This window comes from Arachis hypogaea, chromosome 6 (assembly GCF_003086295.3).
Source record: "Arachis hypogaea cultivar Tifrunner chromosome 6, arahy.Tifrunner.gnm2.J5K5, whole genome shotgun sequence".
In the NCBI taxonomy this organism is placed as follows: Eukaryota; Viridiplantae; Streptophyta; class Magnoliopsida; order Fabales; family Fabaceae; genus Arachis; species Arachis hypogaea.
In genome coordinates this window covers 101449397-101473101 of record NC_092041.1, presented here as the reverse complement: position 1 = coordinate 101473101, position 23705 = coordinate 101449397, and the positions used below count along the sequence as shown (strand labels likewise).

General features: G+C 32.5%; 2 protein-coding genes across 2 annotated transcripts; one reads left to right on the top strand and one right to left on the bottom strand.

Annotated features, from left to right (window-relative positions):
* Window positions 1-288: 288 nt before the first annotated feature.
* On the bottom strand, window positions 289-1338 carry LOC140173734 (uncharacterized). The gene is made up of 3 exons (XM_072198285.1): window positions 1159-1338; window positions 835-984; window positions 289-552 (listed from the first exon to the last, which is right to left on the bottom strand). Exons 1-3 carry the CDS (start codon window positions 1336-1338, stop codon window positions 289-291), a joined length of 594 nt encoding a protein of 197 aa, XP_072054386.1.
* A 6143-nt stretch (window positions 1339-7481) lies between these two features.
* Window positions 7482-9370, top strand: LOC112697168 (transcription factor TCP20). The gene is made up of 2 exons (XM_025750226.3): window positions 7482-9085; window positions 9175-9370. Exon 1 carries the CDS (start codon window positions 7829-7831, stop codon window positions 8876-8878), a length of 1050 nt encoding a protein of 349 aa, XP_025606011.1. The 5' UTR covers window positions 7482-7828; the 3' UTR covers window positions 8879-9085; window positions 9175-9370.
* Window positions 9371-23705: the final 14335 nt, after the last annotated feature.

The following is a 23705-nucleotide window of genomic DNA, read 5'->3' as shown; positions in this document are numbered from 1 at the left end:
AGTTCTACTTGACTCTGTCATAGGCTTTCTGAAAGTCCAGTTTAATGATTATGACGCCCTTCTCTTCAGTTTTAGCCATTGTACCGTTTCACATGCTATTAATGCTCTATCATGTATCCTCCTGCCCTTAACAAAAGAACTTTGTGATTTTCCAACTAAGTCTGGCATTATGCTCCTCATTCTTCTTGTCAGCAATTTTGATATCACCTTATAAATGCATCCAACCATACTGATCGGTCTAAGCTTTTTTATCTCCTTCGCGCCCACAAAGTTTGGAGCCAGTGCTACCTAAGTAACATTGGAATCTGTTGGCAACCTTGCCGTCTCAAAAAAGATCAACACAGCTTTAGTAAACTCCACTCCAATCTTTTCCCAACACTTGTTTATAAAGTTCATGTTGTATCCATCACTACCTGGCGCCTTAGATGATTCGCAATCCGATACTGCATCCTTCACTTCCTCCTCCGATGGCAACACCTCTAGCACTTGAGCTTCCTCTGTCTCCAACTGATTGACTAGACCATCTTGAAAGCTAATATTTGGCGAAGCTTTCTGTTGGTACAATTTTCTATAGAAATCCCTAGTGGTAACCTTAATTCTTGCTTTATTCCTTACCAATCTCCCATTAATCACTAGAGGCTCAATCCGGTTATTCCTTCTTTTTGCTGATGTGATATTGTGAAAATATCTTGTGTTTCGGTCCATTTCCTTAGCATGTCGACATCTAGACATTTGCTTCCAATGTATATACTATCTCGTATACCATATCTCACAGCATCTTACAAACGCCTTTCTTCTTGCTTCTACTGTACCATCATATACCCCGTTGCTAACCATATCGTCCACTTTCTTGATCTCATCCTCAAACTTTTTAATCTTCTCACGTATATTCCCAAAGTGTTGCTTGTACCATCTACCTAGCGGTTTTGACACCGCCTTCAGCATATCCAGAAACTGTGCATCTCCCAACCCCCTCCATTCTTCCTTCAACATCCTTAAGAAGACTTCATATGTGAACCACGAGTCTAGGCTACGGGATGGTCTTAGACCCTAAACTATTCTTTTATCTTCCACTATCAAGGGGCAATGATCTGATAATCCTCTCGACCCTCCTCTAAGTCGAGTCTCTGGGTACGTATCTAGCCATTCTAGGCTAACCAGACTTCTATCAATACGGCTACAAGACTGCCCTCTAAACCATGTATACTTACGATCATTAAGCATCAAGTTCACCAACTCCATATCATTTATCCATGCTCTGAAGTCTTCAGCAGATGCTGACAAGCTAGTCGCCCCTTTCCTTTCCTCTGTATGCACAACTTCATTGAAATCCTCCATGTAACAAAAAGGAACTTGACATAGCCCTATAATTAGGGGTGTTCAAAACCGATCCAATCTAAACAAAACCGTCTAACTGAACAAAAAAAAACTGATAACCGAACAAATTAAAAACTGAAAAAACCTAAAAAAATGATTTTTTGCAGTTTTTTTGGGTTTTGTTTGGTTTTTGATTTGGTGGAAAAAATCAAACCGAACCGAACCGATGTTATTAAAAACCCTACTATAAAAGCAGCCTCCCTCCACACTTCCTCCTAAACCAGCCGCAGCCATCCCTAGCAGAAACCCTAACTCCCTCGAGCCATCTCTCAGTCTCTTTAGCGCCGAATCTCAGCGAAAACTCCTCCTTCTTCTCTGCCATCGATGCCACCGGACAGCACCATCGCGACGGCGCGACCCTTTTCTCTTCCTCTCTCTTCCTCGTAGGCTTGTAGTGCTTCTCTTTCTCCCTCAGCCTTGACAACTCCACACACCACCTCTCCAGCAGCCACCTCCTCCACGAACCAACAATCACTGTCATCTTCGACGAACCGCAGCAGCACGCAACAGACGCAGTCGAAGCCGCCGCCATTTGTCGTCCATCTCTCATTCGTCGTTGATCTGTCCAGTCTCTCTGGTTTTTAGTTCGTCACCACCGCCGTCTCACCATTCTGCACCTCTGTCGTCCTCTGCAATGGAGCCTAAGTCTCAGGTTATTTTTTTTGTTCTGATTCTATTTTTATTAATTATGGTTTAGTCTTCTTATTGATTTTAATTTGTAATGAACACTTAGTTGGCTTGTTCTTGATTCTATGGTTGAGTTGTTGATTCTGATTTTTCTTTTTTAATTTTGAAATTTTCGTTCTCTTTTGATTTTGGAAAATTCTGGTTTAGGGTTGATTCTGAAAGTTTTATTTATTTAATGTTAATGCAGGAAAAGGGAAAGTGAAAGAGGAAGAATCTATGGAATTGGTGCGCCACATGAATATTTTTGTAATTAGTTTAGTTGTATTTTTTATTTAGTTTGGTTCTATTTCTTGATTCAGTTTGGAATTGGTGCACCATTTTTGCAAAATTTTTTGAATTGGTTTTGTTGTATTTCTTGATTTTCTTGATTCAGTTCAAGTTGATTATTGTTCTATCTATTTCTGCTGTTTTTGCAACCAAATTGTTAATGATTTTAATTTGTTGTGTTTCTGCTAATTTGTTTGTGATTTATGAGTCAAGTTTATCATTGTTTCATCTGCATCTACTGATTTTCCGAAATTGTTAATTATTTTAGTACCCTAGATATGATTTGATGATTAGAATAGGATAGGTTTTAAAAATAATTTAAAAACCGAACCAAACTGAATTTAATTGGTTTGGTTTGGTTCGGATGGTCTTAATAAAAAAAACGAACCAAACCGAACTGCACAATTAGTATAACATTGGATCGGATGATTTTTCCTTAAAATACAAAACCAAACCGCACCGCGAACACCCTTACCTATAATATAACTAAATTCCTCCCATAATAAAAGTTTTTCATCTCTCACATGCAGTCCATATACCAGACAAACTGCACAGTGCAAGTTATCTTTAGTCATCACTCCTTCTACACATAACCACCTATATCTTTTGGGCGACTTCTTTTGATTTTCTCTTTTTGTTTCGACTGTCTCCGTTTCATATCTAATGCTTCATTTTGCTCTTGGAGAATTGTCATAATATCCTCTTCATCGCTGCATGGGATCGCACCTGATTCTACCGCCAATTTTCAAGCCTCTTTATTCTCTGCCATTTCCTATTCCCGACTCTGGATTTGGTTGCTGCTATACATCGCCAAACCTTCATTCGTGTTCGCCTCTGTGTCAGTCTTTTGTATTACTTGGTCTTCGTTTTTCCCTCCCTGCCCATCACAGTTCGTTTCTCCCAGTCCCGCCGCCAAGGCTCTACCGCCGACACCATTGGGTTCCCGCCCCTCCTGGTTTGCTTCAAACGGTCATTTTTCTTCTGTCTCGTACCCTTTTAGATTCCTTCTCCATCGATTCCCTTCTTCGAACTGGTGTGCTATTGTGATCTTCCCATGGACATGGTCTTTCCCCTCATTGCTTTGTCTTATGTTCTTGCCTACAGGGGACAGAACTGTCGCATTAACGTTGGCTGCCTGCCCGTCGTTAGCTACGTCCCCCCTGCTCCCTGCCCTGCAGGCCGTTGGCCCTACGCGGCTGCACTCTCACCTGGACTCTCCTCTTCTTCTCTTCTCCGCTGCAGCTGGTTACTAACAAGGAAGCACGCTCCACTTAGTGTTCCTTCATTCAACTGGGTCAGGTCCTCTACCGGGTTAGACCTAACCGGTTTAGATGTAATGTATATAGAGAAGAACGTCTTTGATAATATATTGGGTACACTGTTACATTTAGATGGAAAGACAAAGGACAATCTTAATGCACGACTTGATCTTCAACTTATGGGTATCAAGAGAGACCTTCATCCTCGTAGAGTGGACAACAAGTTTGTGATGCCGATAGCCAAATATACATTGTCAAAGACCAGGAAGGAGAATGAAAGGCAACTTCTTTGTCAGTTCTTGAAAGAACTCAAGTTGCCTGATTCGTATTCATCAAATATTGGAAGGTGTGTGCACGTTGAAGATTGCAAAATTTATGGCTTGAAGAGCCATGATTGCCATGTCCTAATAGAAAGGCTGCTACCACTTGCAATTCGTGAGCTTTTACCCAATGAAGTTTGTGAACCGTTGATACATCTAAGTATTTTTTTAGAGAGCTTTGTTCTAAGAAATTAAAGGTGGACAGTCTAGACAAACTTGAAACTCAGATTGCAATAACACTTTATAAATTAGAGACGGTTTTTTCTCCGGCTTTTTTTTATGTGATGGAGGAGCTAACAAAGGAAATAGATGTGCTCAAAAAAAAACTTGAAGAGCAACGAACACGACAAGAGGAAGAATTAGCTTAAATGAAAGCTCAATTGGAATCTCAATAAGCTGTTGTGAACTCTCTCATAGCGCGCTTTGACAATTAAACAAACTAGACACTAAAGGTACTCCTAAAATTGCTTATGGTTTTAATACATTTTCGTAGATGATTCCCATTTTATATTAGTATACTTTAATTTGTATATGGATCTATTTATCAAATTTTACTTGTGTCATGGTTGAAAAATGACAAATATCCTATTATTTGGTTTGATAAATTTGGATGGGTATTGGCTGAGACATAAGTTGTGAATTGGTTGTTTTTGTTGGAACCGTAGACGGTGGAAATATCCAAGTTTTAGGAGAGGTTCTGCCAAAATTTTTCTAAACATTTTGGATAAAACTTAGTGAAAAAATTATAATTAGTGTTATATCTTGTTTCTAATTTTTTGTTTCGGTTTTTCTTATTTACAGGAGTGCGGAAATGGTAACCACATGCTACCTTGAGGGCTCAAGAATATTTTGATGTATAGAGACACTAATCTATGTTAGAACTTTTATATTTTGGTTGAACTTATGCAAGACATATTTAGAACTAATCAATGTACTCACTAATGTTATTTTGTTTGAAAATAATTTTAGCTAAAAGGATCTTATTTGAATTATGTATATTTTTGCATATTATATAGATGTAAATTTGCTTGTTAAAATAGATAATATATTAGTTAATTTAAAAAATAATTTAGTAAATTATGCATGCAATTTATGTTAAAAAAAGTTGTTACAAAATAATTAATTTGCTTTTGTAACTAAAGAAAAAAATGTTACAAAATCATGTTACATTTTGTAACAAAATTTTTTGATAGGAAAAAATAAATTGTCACCAAAAATACCTTGAAAATCAAAATTTGTTACCACTTTTGTAACGGCTTCTGATTTTTTGTATCAGAAAAAATTGTTACAAAATATCATATTGAATTGTAACAGTTCCATTTTTCGTTACTAAAGCTTTTTGTAACTGCAACGGCCCCTTTGTGTGTTACAAAAAACTTTTGTTTCAAAATTTCGACATTTTGTAACATTTTTTTGTTACAAATACGACTTTTTCTTGTAGTGTCCAAATGGGCCTTACTCTCCTTATATTTGCCATCTTTGATTTTCAACACATTGGGCTTCTTTGCAACAAACCCAATAAGCTCCCTTCCATAAACATTTGAAATCTCATTTTGAACCCCCTCATAATTGTACGATAATGTGTAATCCGAATCCACCTCCTGGATAGTTGCACCTGGCCCCACTGAGATCTCCTTTCCCTTTGTTCGCGCATAATCAATGCTCACATAATGACAATTTGAATTCTGAATATTTCGTTCATTCAATTCAGAAGGCAAAATCACCACTTTGTCCTTGTCTTGTTCATCACTCAATTATTTCTCCACCATAAGCCCTGTCACGGGATCCCATCTTGCCATCATCGGCTCAACGCCACCACTGACTACATCCCTTATATCAACATGTTGCACATTTTTCCTGACCACTATGCGCTTATCTCCTTGCCGGTCAACCTTCTTCGGAAAACATTCTTCCTGATATACCTCTCTACCTACCTCTTTCACTAAAACATCAAATCCACTCGCACTAATGGTAACATGAATCTACTCGTTGATCATATCAAACATACATGTATCTATCAGGACACGACCAACACTAAACGAGCTGCACGATTTTGTTAAGTTATCACATTTTACCACCTCACCCCATTAATCTCCTAATCTTGTAAAAGTCTCCGTTGACCATGCATGCAATGATACTCCATAGCATTTCAACCATGTTCTTCTTGTTTCACTCCTCTCACTCTCATCCCATCTCCATACCATATAGAACAATTTTAATAGATCATTCATTCTGAAAGTGTATGCTTCCTCTGCGTTAGCTAATGTGTCAAACGTTAGCATTGCTTTGTATGCACCCAATTTCCTTACATGCATTACGCATGGCAATTCATTATAAATCTTTTGACGTAGAGCCTGAAAACTGGTCATCTTCTTTGTGCCTCCCACAATACTCCTTTGTAACCATATAACATTTTCTTTTGCCACCGGTATTTCTATTTTTTTGACCATCCATTCTTATTTGGGTCCTTGACATACGCGTCCTTTGAAGACTTATCCACATGCTCTTCCGCTTTCCTTGTATTCCTATGCTGTTGAAATCCACCTTCCTTTCTTTGTCTTGTGAAATCCTACACTTCTTTGTCTTTGATCTTCTTCAGTTCAGGTTTCTTCTATACTTTGCTTCTGCTACAAAAATTATTTTTTCTCTCAATACCATAAGATCATTTCTGCAACAGCCTTCAAAACTCCTTCCTTTGTGGTATACCGAACGAATTCAAATAGATAGATCTGCCCGTTCTTGTTCTTCCATCAAGATAAATGTCTTTAATCCTGTCCGTCCAATTGAACAAACTGAACAGTTCCCGTTTTGATATATCAACCGGGAGATTATCAACTAATACAGAGAAAGAATCCAGCTCCAATCAATGATACTCATCTTTAATTTGTTCCAAATTCTAGGTTCCCTACCTTGTTTAGTCGTTTGCCTATTGCTACCCCTCCCAATGTTAACCCATCTGGTGTTTTCCCACCCCCTTTCTCTATATATATATCTCTCTCATCTCTATTATCATCTGTAATAGTTTATTTTTAGTATATAAATTTAGTCTCACTTGTCCAACTTTCATTATAGAATCCAAAGTTTCACCTACCTCTTCTTGTCTATTGTCAGTTACACAAACAATCCACAACACTTCTTCCTAGTGAGCTGAAACAAAAATAAAATAATTACATAAAATTTCTCACATTGTAGTTGAGATATCCAAATAATAATTTGTTAGAATTTGAATCCGTTGTTGACCAACGAAGCATAAGGCTAAAGCCACAACCACAATACTCTAATATCTACGATGATATGTTATCACTACGAGTCTTGGTAGTTGAATGTGAAGAATGCTTACGCCACTTATAATCGGAATTTCTGATATGTAACTATGCACAAAGAAGAGAAAGAAGAAGAATAAAAAATGTGTTGTTTGTTTAAATTATAAAAAAATAAAATTAAATTGGTTCCATTACACTTTTTTGCCATCTTATTTAACCGTCATTATATCTAGTGTAGCAAACTACATTATTCACAGATTGAATTGCTGTGATGAAAAATATGCTTAGATTAATGCAATATATTTTTTTAAATCTAAAGAATCAAATTAAAATAGTAAAAATCTGAAGAACTAAATCAGTATAATTTGTCAATCTCTGAACTAAAGTGGAGATCAACTAAGGCAATGTACATTTGAAGTATGAAGTGAGTTACAGTATCCCCCGAATCAATGGTGGTGAAACTGGCAGCTAAAGTAGCTTTCAAAATTCACATCTGGCTGGTCAAAACTCAAAACCCACTACACCGTGAAAGAGGTAAGAAAGCAAAGGCCATGGAGTGAAAATATTTGACATTGGGGGCACATTGGGATTTCAATAACTTTTTTTTAATGGGTTTTATGAATCCCTCAATCCTTGCCAGAAACAGTGAAAACTCATGAAGTTTAGGACTTTTGAGGTCACCCTTCTTCAATCAAAGAGGACCGGACGGACCCATCATTTCCCCTTTTCTTTTTTATTAATTCTTTTTTCTTTACTTTCTCTCTTTCCCCCACACAAACACACACTGTTCATGGATCCCAAGGGCTCAAAGCAGCCACAGGAGTCACCACAACCACCACCAACAAACAACACCATGGGAGAGAACAAGGCATCAGAAGTGAAGGATTTCCAGATTGTGGTATCAGAGAAAGAAGAGAACAAGAAACAGGTCTCACAGCAGTTAGCGCCAAAGAGAAGCTCCAACAAAGACAGACACACAAAGGTGGAAGGAAGAGGAAGAAGGATAAGGATGCCGGCGCTGTGTGCAGCAAGGATCTTCCAGTTGACCAGAGAATTAGGCCACAAATCTGACGGCGAAACAATCCAGTGGCTCCTCCAACAAGCCGAGCCTTCAATAATAGCCGCAACCGGCACCGGAACAATCCCGGCTTCCGCTCTCGCTGCGGCAGGAAACTCCATCTCTTCGCACCAGTCAGCAACCCAATCTCTTTCCGCAGGTTTACACCAAAAGATTGACGAATTAGGAGGGTCCAGCAGTAGGACCAGTTGGGCAACAATGGTTGGTGTTGGGAATTTAGTTGGAAGACCCCATCATCATCATCATCAAGTGGCCGCAGCCGCCACAGCAGGGTTATGGCCCCACCATCACGAGGGATCATCAAATTACCTTCAAAAGATTGGGTTCCCGGGGTTTGACTTTTCAGTTCCCTCTGGTGCTGCTGCCGCTGGTGGTGGCGGCATGGGTCCGATGAGCTTTACATCAATTTTGGGTGGTTCACAACAACAGATGCCTGGTTTGGAGCTTGGTTTGTCGCAAGATGGACATATTGGGGTCATAAATCCACAGGCCTTGACTCAGATTTACCAGCAGATGGGTCAGGCTAGGGTGCACCAGGACCATCAAGAACACCAACACCAACACCACCACCATCACCACCAGCAGACTCCTCCTTCTAAGGATGATTCTCAAGGCTCTGGACAGTAGTTTTTCTTTTTCTTTCTTTAATGGATTTCGATCAAAAGAGAGGCTGAGGTTTCTACTGTGCTTTTTTATTGTATAAATTGGGAGACTCTGAGGAGAAAAAAAAAACAAAAAACAAAAAATAGAGAGAATTGAATAGGTGCTGGATTTGGTGTTTTTACCCCAACCTTATTTGTTCCTTCTCCATAGTCACTCAGTCTCCAGATACAGGTACTTCGATTTTCCCTTTAGTGCTTCCTTCTCTATCTTTCAACGATTTCCAGTGGATTCAAATTTGTTTTTGATTTTCTATTCTGCAGGTGGAATTGCATAGCCACATATAGCTTGGCTTCTTGGGTTCTGGCCTTTTATGACTCTTGTTTATTTCAGAGGTGTGTTGATTATTTTGTTCTTCTCTGTTAGGTCAGGATTGGAGTGCTGATTAGTTTGTTTTGTGAAATTGATGATGATGATGATAATGATTATGATGATGGTAATATAGTTTCATAAATCTGATATTGGACCCTGATAGCAGTAGTAGTTTTTGTTCTATCATATCATATTAGATCAGCTTTCGCAGCACCCTTTTTCCTCAAATATTGACTAGGATTAGTCACAGTGGTAAGACTTAAATTCGAGATTCTAGTTAAGACTTACTCATGGTGGTTTTAACTAGAATCTCCAATTGAAGTCTTATCCATGGCCTAGTCTTTGTTCAATCGAGACAAAAACACCCTTTCCCTCAAATAAGCTACTTTCTCTTTCACCATCTATGAGATGGGTGTATCTCCTTCTAAAAATCCTTTCCTCAAATAAGCTAAACTTAGTTCAGTACAAGTATATGTGTATAACTACAAGCCTCTGGTTCATTATAAACAGTAACATATTAAAGCAACCAAATTTCACTTTATTAGCAGATTTTACACTACAAATTTTTGCATCTGAACTCTGATTAACTTAGGTGGTGGTATTAAATTAAATGTAACCAAATTCTTGGGGAAGGCAAAATTTAGCAGTATGGGTGAAAGTAAGAAGTTAATTGCAACACAAGATAGTGTTATATTTTTTCTTTATTTTTTTTTTTCTCAATAATGAGATTTGAAATTGGGGCTTCAGAAATTGCTGGCAAGCTTCCAAAACCTGTGCAAAGCTTTTATGAACTCAACACGGTTGTTTGTGTGAACTCATTTTATTATTTATTATTTATTTAACTATTTGTTTGGCTTTGAATGCAAGTGGGTTTTTTGGTCCCATTCTTCAAGCTGGGTTGCCAGTAGACCACACTGGTGTATGCCTTGTGTAAATAATACTTCCAAATTAATTCTATTAACAAATCTGTTGTGAACTTATGCACCTTTATTCACAACAAATACGTTGGTATTAGAGGATTAGCAGTTGAGATTTGAGAATAAGAATTTGCATAATGATGGTTATTGTTTTTGTTTGGTTTGGCATATTTTTTTTACATGTTGCAGTAATGCTATGTCTATTCCCAATTCTGAGAGAGAATTTGTAACTTAATAACAATTTTTGTAACAAGTTAAGAAACGAGTGAGAATCAATGGAGACTCATGATTTTTATGTCTCTCATAACTAGAACTTTTTTTTATCTTAGTGTATTAAGTATTAACAAGCACTAGCATTTTTTATAAGATGTTTGTAACAATAACATATTAACATATGTATAATGTTATTTTAAAAAAGAAAATTATGTATAATGTTATCAAAGAAGCTTTGTCTGTTTGTTTGCCAATTGTGACAATCACAAAGGATCCAATTTTTAGTCTCACAAACCCATACCTGCAGCTTTGCTTTATGATTGTTCCCTTCTCTTTTTGTTTTATGATTGTTCCCAGTGACAGGTGGGGTTTGGCTTCTCATACAATTTTTTAATGTAATGAACTTTATGGAACAGTTAGTTAGGTCTCAAATTAGTCTGAATTTTTGGGTGTTGGGGCTTTCAAGCCTATACTCCTTTAGTGGGTTGCATAGCCTTTTCTTTTTATAATCAATTTAGAGGTTTAAATATGTAACATGGGTCGTCATCCCGCAGAAATATTAGTTAAAGTGGATTGGCAGTTTGACATATTTACTAAATTATTCTCAATGTATTTCATAAGAACATGCGTCTAAATTCTTTGTTATTCTCAAAGCTGTTTTTGACAGGTGATTTGTAATTATTCTGCAATTATTTATTGACCTTAGGCCACTTCCTTCATGTTCGTGGCCTAAACATTACTATTTGAATACATCTGAAATGACAAAATTAATTAAACATTTCAGTGAAATATATTTGAGTTAAATATTAAAATATGAAATTTTCTTACGGTTAATTTTTAAAAGATTAAAGTAATCTTTTAGGATTAATCTTAGGCAGTTTAAAATATTCTTTTAGAATTAAAGTTGTTTAATTGTATTAGAAATTATAAATTAGATATTTGAATTTGATTTTAAAAAACTTAAATATCCTATTGCTTAATTTTGAAAAGATTAAAATGTCTTTTTTAAGATTAATTCTAAAAATTTAAAATATGCATTTAGTTCATTTTACTAAAATACCAATTAGCATTGATTGAAAAAAAAAAAAAAAACTGAAATACCCTGATAGATTAATGTAAGATTGTTTGAATGTATCTGAGAATAAAAATTCGAATATAATTTTAAAATGATTATAATACACCTATTAGAGGAATATTATTAGTTTTAAGATGTTTAACATACTCTTTAATAAGATTAAATAACATTTTTAAAAGTAAAGTAAAAAAGTAATTGTTGATATAGATTATGTCGCTCATATGTCACTTTCTCGTTAAGTAATTTTTTCATTGTATCTTTTACATATTTATTTCTAACTTATTGGTACAAACACCCATTATTTATTTTTTTTATTTTATTTACGAAGAAAAGAGATATATTTAGTCAACAAACATCATCATATTCAAAATTTGCATGAAGGGCTTTACATCTGTTGTTCTTAATTTTGTCAAATAAAAATAAAAATACGACTATGCGTGGCTGCCATGATCTCTCGTTCTCACACCCAATTTCTTTATTTATCCTTTCAAGGCTTCAATTTCACAATTCATTTGGGCATCCACCAACTGTGCCATTATTAATATTATTATTATTATTATAGACAGCCCCCATTGTTGAATTATAACGCACCATGCACGTTTACTTTTTGAAAACAAGTAAAGTTTGAATGCCAATCAATCATCAATTCGATTTCAATTTAAAAAATATTAAGCTACCAAATTAACTACCATATATATTTGTGTATGAATATATATTATTTAAGTCATTTTTAATTTATATTTTATATTTTAATATATATCTTATATAAATAATTGATTATAAATAATTGATTTGATAACTAAGTTTTTGTTTACATTTAGTATTGTTATTTGAATTTAGGCCCTCTTCCAAAATTTAGTTCCTTGAACTCCCCAAATGGTGCAAAAAAGAGTTTCTGAGTTGAGATTTCCTACTAATAAAATTTGTCACCCTTGTTAATGCTTCATCTTTAATAATGATTGACAATTAATTAAGACTTCTTTTTGGTCAATTCGTTTTTATACTTCAATTTTGGCATAATAGAACAAAAGGGTGCTACTTCTCTTTCTAGTTTCAAGTATGTATTGGAACCGCAAGTATATGTCAGACAGTGACCCAGAATCATACAAGATATTCAAAAGGGAATTTGATTTCATTTTTCTGGTTCACAATCGATTTCATATTTTAAGAGAACAAAAATATTCCTTGCAGAAAAACCTTGCAAGATTCTCTCATCACAGTAATCGCGTTGGGGTATCCAATGTGCCTAGTATATATATATATATATATATATATATATATATATATATATATATATATATATATATATGAATAAATTAGTATTTGTACCCATAAAAGATATAGACGCTGGCAAATGTACCCATATAAAAATAAAACGATCATTGTAATAAAGAAGTTAACTTATGTACGTTTGAGTATTTTTGGCACACGAAGACCATCTTCCGTTATTATAATTGTTGTTTCATTCTTATATGGGTACATTTTGTCACCATTTATATCTTTTATGGGTACAAATAATAATTTATTATATATATATATATATGTTTTAGATAAATTTTAATCGAGTCTTTACTCTTAACAATTTTAAAACTTTACATGAAAGAGAAGATTTTGTATGAAAAGATTAAAAGATCATACTTGACAAAATGAGAGAAACGTTTGAGAAGATCCAATCCCATCATGGTTAATGAGACTTAAACTAAAAGATACTTATTTTGCTTATAAAATTAATTTTTTTGTCCTGAAAAAAGAAAAAAGTTTAACAATCAGCCATTTTAATTTATATTAACTAGTATTTTTAACTAGCAATCTAATACTTTTAGTCCAACAGTTCAACACTACTCTTTTAATTAATACTTTTAAATATTATTAACTAATTATTGAACAAAAAAATAAATCATACTGATTCTATAGCATTACTCAAGATTAAATTAAAAGGTGTTTTTGTCATTAGATTAAAAGGCGTCACCACAATAATAAGAGCTTAACAGTTTGCACTCTGTTGGGCTTTTATTTTTTCTTTTTCTTGTTCTTGACAGTTTGCTGGGTTAAGCTGTCTAACATGTCCAGCCCAATTTACTAATGAGAATCTACATATGAAGTTTCAAAATATGAACTAGGAAAGAAAAATGATCTATTAGTGATTCCAAGAGTACAATAACAGCGCGCAAAACATGAAAAAGGAAAGCCCTAAAAGGTTTACACCAAAGAGATCCGTCCCAATAGCTTGTTGGTTGAGCCTATAAACAAATTTGTAATTTGAAGTTCCATTGATAATGACCAAAAAAAAGTGTCATTGATGAAAGGCCCAACTTGGTTAATGAGATACAAAAAAGGTCCATTTAAAAAAATCTAAAAATACATTTTTATTCTTTTCATTACAAAAAAGAGATTCCATTCATAGAAAAGTTTAAAGATAGATATAGATAAAAGAAAAATATATTAGATACAAGTCTAAAGAAGAAATGAGATATTATCTATTTTGAACTATGTGCTGAAAGTAAGTACAAATTTAGATTTTAGATAATCTTAATAAGTAGGAATTGAAACAAATGTAAGCATTTTTAGTTCCTAAATCTTCACAAAATGTGCTGCAATATTGTGAGATATCTTTTTTTGTCTAAATTTAAAAAAAAATTTTAATTGTCAATATTTCTATGAAAGAACCATTTTTCTTGATATATCTTCTTCCCAAATATGAGAAATCAGCATTTTTATAACTAAATTATATACAAAGAAAAACAAAAAACACCACAAAGAGAGAGAAGTACACTACAAAAAAATTATTAAATCTAAAAAACTTAGAAAATAAAAGGACCTAATTTGTAACAAATGAAAATAAGAGAAGGGAAAAGGAGAGAGAAAAACGAAGAGAAAGAATGAAAGAGTCGAGTAAGAGGAGGGTAAGAAACTAGGAGGAAGGAGATGGGCGACGATGAAAGAAAGAAGGGACAGGAGGACGAAGAAGGAGAGTCGCTACTGCCTTATGAATTGGACAAAGCCCAAAAAGAGAGCACAAGTACACACAAACACGCGCAGAGAGAGAGAGAGAAGAGAGAGAGAGAGAGATTTACTTTTTGCATTTTTACTTCATTATCTTTTTCTAAGTAACGATAACAATTTTAATTATGGTGACTGCAATAATTGTTATATTAAGGGATAAATATTGGTTTGGTATCTGAAATTTAGGGTTAAAATCAAAATTGTCCCTAACCTTATTTTTTATTCGAAATCATCTCTAACATTTCATTTAGTATTAAAATCATTCTTTTAATATTTTTCAGACAAAAATACCCATCTAATTGTTATTAGTAGTAGGACTAGGGTTTTAGACTCTCTTTCTCTCTTCTCAATACTCACACTGTTCTGTCTTTCTTTTCCAAATTTTGATTCAACCATTCAATTTTCCATGGCTCCTGCCACCTCAACTGCGCGGTTGGCCAAGATGCTCATCGACTTCATCCGTCGGACGCAAACAATTCACCCGCAATGGTTAGCAGTTGTCATTTAGGTCGTGAGTGAAAAAGTACAAGGCGATGACGGACATAGTGGCGAGTGAGCCGTACACCATCGTGGAGCACGAAAATTATGACGACCTAAGGTTGTGCATTGCTTCCATCGTCGTCGTCGTAGCTCGAAGGCAGCACCTTCTTCACGATCAACGTCATCGCTAAGGCCACCAAAAAAAAGGTCTCTCTCTGCCTCTCGTTCTCTTGTTTTTCTCTCCAATGGCGCATCGACTTCTCTATAAGCCAGCGCCATGCTATCCTTTTCCTCCTTCTTCTTTCTTCCTCCCCTCCCCTATTACTCTATCTCTCTTCCCTCTCTGTCCTAATTTTTTTTTTCAAAAAAAAAAATGAACGGTGTGTGTTATTTTTGTTGTTGAATTTGATGTTGTTGTTATTGAATTTGAATTATGTGTTATCGTTGGTAATGGATGAAATTGATAATCGTTTGAATTTAAATACTAAATTATTGTTATTGAATGTTGTGGTCTTGAATTTGATTGTTAGTATTTGGTGAAAATAAGGTGTGGTGATGGTGGTAAGAGTGACGGTGGTGGTGGATGATAAGATTAGAGTCAGAACAAATATAAGAATATTTTTATCTGTAAAAAGTTAAAAGGACAATTTTAATACCAAATAAAATGTTAAGAACGATTTTGAATTAAAAAATAAAGTTAAGGATGCATTCAATTTTGACCTTAGACTTTAAGAACTAAAATAGTATTTATCCCTTATATGAATTTAGGAATAGAAGTAGTATAAGAGTAAAAGAAAGAAAATTAAATAGAATAGAAAAAATTATATTTAAAAAAAATTAATTTTGATCAGATGACATAAATAAAATAAAATAAAATATTTAAAATAAAATAAAATATTTTAAACATTAAAAATAAAATTAAGACATAATCCATACATTAAAAACAAAATCGATAACTTACCAAATATTTAATTAGTCTTTATTAACTGTTCCAAGTTTGAATGAGATCTAACGCTATAGGAAACATTAACAAAATTGGAACAGAGCATGTGACATAAACCGAAAAGTATGACATATACAAGCTACAAATAATATAAAAATATTTGTTAATCAAAATAAATTAGTTAACAATAATCAAAATTTTTTTATTTAATATTTATTAATTATCACAATAATTAATAAATATTAAATAAAATAAATTTGAATTATTTATTTTTGGTTTCCAAGCAATATCATAAATAATATACTATATGTCAAAACTAACTTTCAAAAATAGGTTTATTGATGAATTCTTTTATAAAATAAATAATTAATTAATTCTATATATATAAATATGTGTATTTTTAAAATGTTTGACAACTCTAACAGGGGACAAAATGGTCTTTGACCTCCTTTATTCGAAAACGATACTGTTCTCCTCTAATTTCCATCATATTTCGCATAATACTAACAGTTTAACACTGTAACTTCAAGCTACACAATGCACACTCTACAACTTCAATATTCACAAAAAGAAAAATATTCAACTTGTTCTCAACCAATTCATAATCAGAAAACTAATGACTATGTCTCTCAAGTACTTGTCGTCTTGGATGAATCCCATGAATTTAGACATCAAATCTGATTTGTTAAGACCTGTCGTCGTCGTCGCCATCTCTCTCTTCCTCTACCCTATCATATCCATGACCACATTATCGACAACTCCGATCGCTTCCTTCAACTTTTTCTCGGAACCAATGTTCAATAATCGCTTCAGTTTTCATATGAGCAGCAACGGCGACATTGCTCGTTGTACTGATAGCTTGGATGTGAGGTCGAAATTGTCTGTCAATTTGGACTTCGGAAAAGAAGGAATGAAGCACTCGTGGTCCATTTCAAATGGAATTTGCATATGATGTCGAAGGAGAATCTTCTCATGATGTCCTAATATCCAACAATCTATATTACTTGCCAGAGAGTGGAGAAAAGCGTGCCCTTGGAGTAGTTGTGGAACTTAGTATTGAGGATGTGGTGGACGTTGTCGGGGTTGAAGGTGATGCTGTTGTCCAGGACGTGGAGTGGATGCTTCTGGTGGGTGAAGTGCGGAAAATGTGCGTGTACCAGTCACAGAGATTTAGGAAATGTGTGGTCTATGACATGTTGAGGTAGGTGCGACACGTGTGGCAGTTACACCATGACTTGATCTTGGAGCTGAAGATAAGGAAGAAAAAAGTAGAAAAGAAGACTGTGAAGGTAAAGAATGAGAGTATGAATGTTAGGATTATGCGAGATATGATAAAAAATTAGGAAAGAATAGTGTTATTTTCGAACAATGAGTCAGGATCATTTTGTCCCCGGTTAAAGTTGTTAAGAATTATTTTGTCTTCCATTAGAATTGACGAAGGCAAGGACCTAAGTGATTTAATTGTTAGGGTCCAATCGAATAATTAATTTTAGTTAGAGATTAAAGTGTCTGACCCAAAATTCTTTAAGGGTCAAAATAGGTAAATACTTTACAATATAAATGAGATATATATACATCTATCTTATATTATTCGATAAAATTTGTGTCAAGATTGATGAGGAAAAGCCGGTTAGAGTTAGAGCCGACGTACCAAAACATTGAAGTGTCAAATTGACAAAGGAGGTCTAAATGAGAGATTTGACAAATAGGAAAGTTGAATATTTTCTGGCGAGAACCGCTGTTAGCAAAGTAATTATGTGTGGTCACTTGTCAATTTAAAATTAGTCAAGTATTTTTTTTTACGAAAAATAAAAGATTAAATATTCTCTTCAAAAAACACATTTATTCTCTCACGCATCCCAGCGACTTTCTACGAATTTATCTAAGTTAATTCTTCTAGTTAGATTTTTTTTTTCCATTTTTTCTTTTCTTGTTCTTTATAGTTCTGCTCACTTTATGTTTATGTAATCTACATTTCTGCAAAATTCTTTTTTTTTTTTTGTTCTATTTTACTTTGTCAAATTTTATGCTTTTTTTACTTTAAAACTACCGAAATTCTATAAAGGTTCTTAGTTGTATCTCGGAATACTTTAAAATTTTGTAAGACGTTGTTGCTTCATATTTTTATTTATGCAAAATTATAATAAAGTCTATTTCTATCACATTTATGATATATTTGCATTCATGTTTATGATTCTGCCAATATTGTATAATTTTTGTCATCTTTTTATTTTTTCCATTGATAATAAAGTAGAAACTTTGATGTATTTTCTAAAACTAATACTTCCAAAAAAAGAGTTTGGTTTCGCTTTCAAAATCTAAATCTTGAACCATCATTTATCTTTTGATTTTGTCAAATCTGTCTCTTTGATTTCAAAGTATAAATATCTACATAACATATACAAATATAAACAAGATATATTAATTCATTTTTCAACTAAGTTTCTCCTTTTTCTGTCTTCCTTCCTCTTCTCTAATCTCTTTGATTGTTGGCTCAAAAAATTGTATTAAAATTTTTATTCGTCAATTGCAGGTTAAAAAAACATGAGCTCTCTGGACCAAATTTGTTTAATTATAATTTAGTGTGTTAACTTAAAGTATCATATTCCCTTATCCTATCCAATCTGGCAATCTCTAGGCGCGCGTGGAAAAAAAAAAAGAAAAAAGAAAGAAAGATAAGTTGAAGATAAAGAACAAAAGATTAATAGAATATGTACAAAAATTAATAGGAGGACAACTAATAATAATACAAAAATGCAATTTGATGATTAAGCTCCTTAACTTTGTGGTCTTAAATGTGTTGTCATGGTCGAAGACTAGATTCTGTAGGGTCAATGTTATATTGTAAAATATAATATATAACAAATAATAAAAAATATTAAAAATATCAAAATTTATTATTTTTAATCATCACTTAATTATTAATTTAATTTATTTTTATTTAATTTTTTATTTTAATAATCTAATAATATATTTATATATTATTAAATATTAATAATTAATTAATATAACTAAAAATTAATAAATTCTAATAATCATCGATCTAGCCTTTTTTAATAATAAATAATAAAGTGGTGGAGAAGTTGGTAATATTATTTATCCTAATTTCAGCCAAATCCTGGTATGACATTCTGGATTCACAAACTCATTATCCCAAATCTCGGCACTCTAATATGCTAAACTGCCACTTGGTCAGTTCTACTTCACTGACTCACAAGTTCTTATAATTAGCCCTAGTCAAAGAAAATACACTTTTCTCAAGAATAATTTTTATTCTGAATTTAGTTAAAGATGTGTGTTAAAATTATTATTAGTAAAAATTAGGAGTGTATATTGGCCAGACCATACTAGATTTGATTTAATTCAAATTCGACTCGAAATATAGACCGGATCTAAAAACGTAACTCGATTCTAAACCTGATGAAATTTACGCATCTTCGGACCGAATAAAAACCGGATAAAAAATGAGTGAAAACTGGGTCTTTAACATATAAAAATCACCTAATCTCCAACCATTATTTTACAATTCACATAGTAAAATTCACTTAAAAAAATATAACAAGAATCAATCATTCTCTAAAATTAAAGTATAATCATAATCAATACTAATATTGTCTAATAACACCAAATATTTAAATTAATACAAATAACACAATATTATACGTTAGTCTAAAATCTTATACATTTTAAACATAAAATATTAATTTATAATTTTATAACGACTAATAACACAAAATATTAAGGTTTATAATATTTAAATTCCATATAAGAATAGTCATCATCCATCACTAATAACACAAAATATTAATTGTGTATGATGACCGGGCCACCGGGCCGAGTTCGGGTGACCGAGCTATGGCCCGAATCCGACCCAAAATAATGACCGGTCTATTTTTGAGACCCTTACCCAACCCTAAACCAGATAAAATCACACTAAATTAGTCCTTAAAGTGTTCAAGATTGGACCGAATCTTCGGACCGGATAAGACCATGTACATCCATAGTAAAAATTAAATATTTTATTTTTTAATAAATAATAAACATATTAAAAATTTAAATTTTGTGTCTTGTTGTAATAAAGTGTACATGCTATTAACTAGTATTTGTATTAAAAAATGACAAATATCTTTAAAATACAATAAATTTTGTTTTTAAATAAAAAAGAAAAAAATTTAATAAATTACTGATTGGGATTAATAATATGAGATGTTGTTATCTTATTGAGATATGTGAGCAGAATATCATATGTATGTCTTTATCGGAAATCGTGGAGTATATCTTACGACTTACGTACGTATAAAGCCAAAGTGCTCCAAATAAAATTCGATATATATGGACAACTTTTTCACTGCTAATTTTGATAGAACAAAAGAATTTTTGCCATGAGATAGTAGAGAAGAGAATTCCAGTATAAATATATATATGAGATTCGGTCCAATTTCAATTTTTGAAAGAATAATGTTTATTAGTTATATAACTAATAAAATTTATTATTTTAAATTAATATTTAGATAATAAATATAGTTTTATATGTAATGTCGAAATAATATATATAGAATTAGTTAAATTATAAATTATAAATTTTAATATATAATATAAAAATATAATACGATATAAAATATTAACTAATATTAATAAAAAGTGTTACGCTCTTAATATTTATTTGAAAAGCCCTAAACTTTCTCACTAATTTTATAAACTTGTGAATAAATTGTGAGATAGGCGATTTAACTCATTCTGCACCCCTCTCTCTCTATTTCCTTCATCATCACTTTATCTCTAAAATCTAAATAATAATGAAATTTGAACTAAGATTATGAAGCAAGAAATATGTGTTATTTAAAAGCAAAAATTATATATTAATTATTTAACTTAGATTCCACTGGGGAAAGCTTGTACATTATATATAACTTTTCTAATAACCTAATTTTATCTACTTTCTACAGCAAAAAAGTAGAAATGCACGCAATTCATTTTGGACATTTATTTCACAAGTTTTATAAATTGTACAAGATAATTATGAAAAGATAAAGAGAGAAGCGTGTGTAATGTACATTATTTCTTCAGTTATTATATTATTTTCTTGTTTTATGTAGTTGGCCTATATAATAATAAAATTTAATAAAAATATAAGCTTTCTCAACATTTTTTATATTCAAAAAATGTATTGTCCTCTTTGTATTAGAGTAATTTGACTTTATTTCTTTCCGAATATAAACTCGAGATTCAGTTATGGCATGTTAGGATAGGGGAATAAAGTTCTACATTCAGTTTTGAAAAGCAACCAAAAAAAGAAAAAAAAATGTGATTCTAAATTCTATTCTTTCATGAGATTTCAATCATTTTACAGCGCAAACAAAGCTTGCATAGTTTGATGCTTTTAATTGCCTAAAGACAAGGCCACGTGTCCGATTTCGAAAAGATACTAAAGAATTAGTAAAATAAAATCTACTAAGATGGACATCTATATCCTGAAAAATATCTCAGAAAAGGAAAAGTGCTTCATCCTTCAATTCTTATGAATTTGACACAACATCATATTTATAAAATTGTCCTAATAATAACATTCAACTATATTTTCTTAATTTTGGACCAAAGAAGATTGATATGAAGCTTTTTAATTATTGTAAAGATTTTTTATAGATATTTGTCGGGAAATAATTTTTAAATTGAACTATACCAAATTGAATATAAGAAACAAGTTACTATGTATTTCTATGATGAGGAAGTGGGGTCATGGTTTAATTAATTAATTATTATTCCTCTGAATTATAAATAGGGCCCATTAAGCAACCCAACGAATCAATGGCTGCAATTGGGTGTTGTTCATTCTTCTCCCTTTAACCTTTTTTTCTCAATTTATTCTCATCCAATCTTAAGGCACAACTAGCCCACTTTCATTCCCCTTCCCTTCTCTCCCTTCTACTCATTTTTGTACCTTTAATTCAATAAAACAAATTTGATGGATTCAGATCACTTACACCACTAAAATAAAATTATTTTTACACGAACACAATACATTAGAATCATTAAAGAATTTGATATATTTAATTAAATAGTTAAATAATTCATATTTTAAAAATAATTAAACTATTTTTTTTATCTTAATTTATGACAACAATAAAAAAATTTTATAGTCTACAAATTCAGTCTAACAGAATACATAAATTTAGTTACAATTTTAATCTTTATTATCTTATCTTATCTCTATGTTATCTTTTTATCTTATATCTTTCGTAAGCAATGCTTTGTATATATTTAGTTTTACCTTCATAATTCAATACAATTTAATCAATCAATAATCAATAAAAAAATCTTCATCTTTCTTATCTTTTTTTATTCTTTCACAATTTTATCATGGTATCAGAGCACTGAAAAAATATGATAAAACTAAAAAGAAGTTAGAAAATATATTCATCTCCCATGCATGGCATCAGTATCTTGACTTTGCTGCGGGCTCCAATAATCATCATCTATCGGCATTTAATTCTCCCCAACAGATTCACAATCATTATCTTGATCATCGAGAATGTCTACGGTGATGTTAAGGTTCACACGAATTCGCCACACTGTATTACTATCCCAATCAAATTCAGACTCATCGACGATCCCCTTGCGAACTGACATATTTGAGGAAGTATTCGGTCTAATAGCATTCTTGGTACTGCAGTTTTGAAAAATGTTTCTAACAACTTGAATTTGTTGCTGTGATCGAAATAACTATGCATCCAGTTCAAAAGAACCAAGAAGGTCCTGATGATAGTAATTGGAAGGACGAAGAAGAACAGAACTCATCTGGCACATAGGTTTCGTATTCGGTGTTTTTGGTGGGTTTTAAAGATTGATGTGTACTACAAAATGTGTTAGAAATTTGGTACATGCTTGCATGACCCAATTTCTTATACCAAAGCTATTTTCAGATTCAAGAGAAGTAAAACATGTTACTTTTTTATCTTTTAAATCCTCTAGAATTAATCTATACACATTATTACATCTCTTTGTTTCAAACAAAATTTTACTGAATTTTTCACAAACAAACAAACAATCCAATTTTCTAAAAATAACTGCAAGTACTTGCAAAATTACAGGCTAAGATTCATCTAAGCACGGGCGCAACTTTGAAGAAACAATACGTGATTGGATCCCATCAAGGAACAAATTTCACGGCAAAAAAGTGCAAGTAGAATGAGAAAACAACCATAAACATATAACTAGTTTCATATTGATCCACGTCTGTCTTTCAAAAAAAAAAAGTATCCTCTGACGCATTGAAGTATAAAGAAAGTTCAAGTCCCGGCTTACCTCCTTCTTTGGAATTAGGTACAAGCATATATAATTATAATCCTTCAATGTACGGATCTAATACTTTCTCAGAATACTTGAGCTATTTTGAAAAGGTTATGCTCATATTTTGAAAGCCTCAGGAAGATACTCAACCTGGTTACCCTTTAATTGCTCCGATGGAGATTCCGCCATCGAACCTTACCTTGTGGCTCATCACCAGTTTCTTGTTCATGCTGCTGCTGTCAAACTTTATAGGAAAAAATACCAAGTAAATTCTTTACTTCAACAATTTCTCATAAAGCTATTAGTCAAGATCATGTTACATCATTGCAACTATCAACAATTATTATACTACTGTATAACTTTTTATTTATTGGGATATACATGTCCATTGTGTACTATCTTAAATGATCTAATTGATACTTTTTTTTCTTCAAAAATTAATTAGTCCTAAGTCGAAATCTTCGAGTATCTAAATATCACTTTACTCAATAATCAAATATTGGATTTTTTTATTCTCATATTAATAACTAATTAACTACTAACATTGACTAGATAGTGTAAATA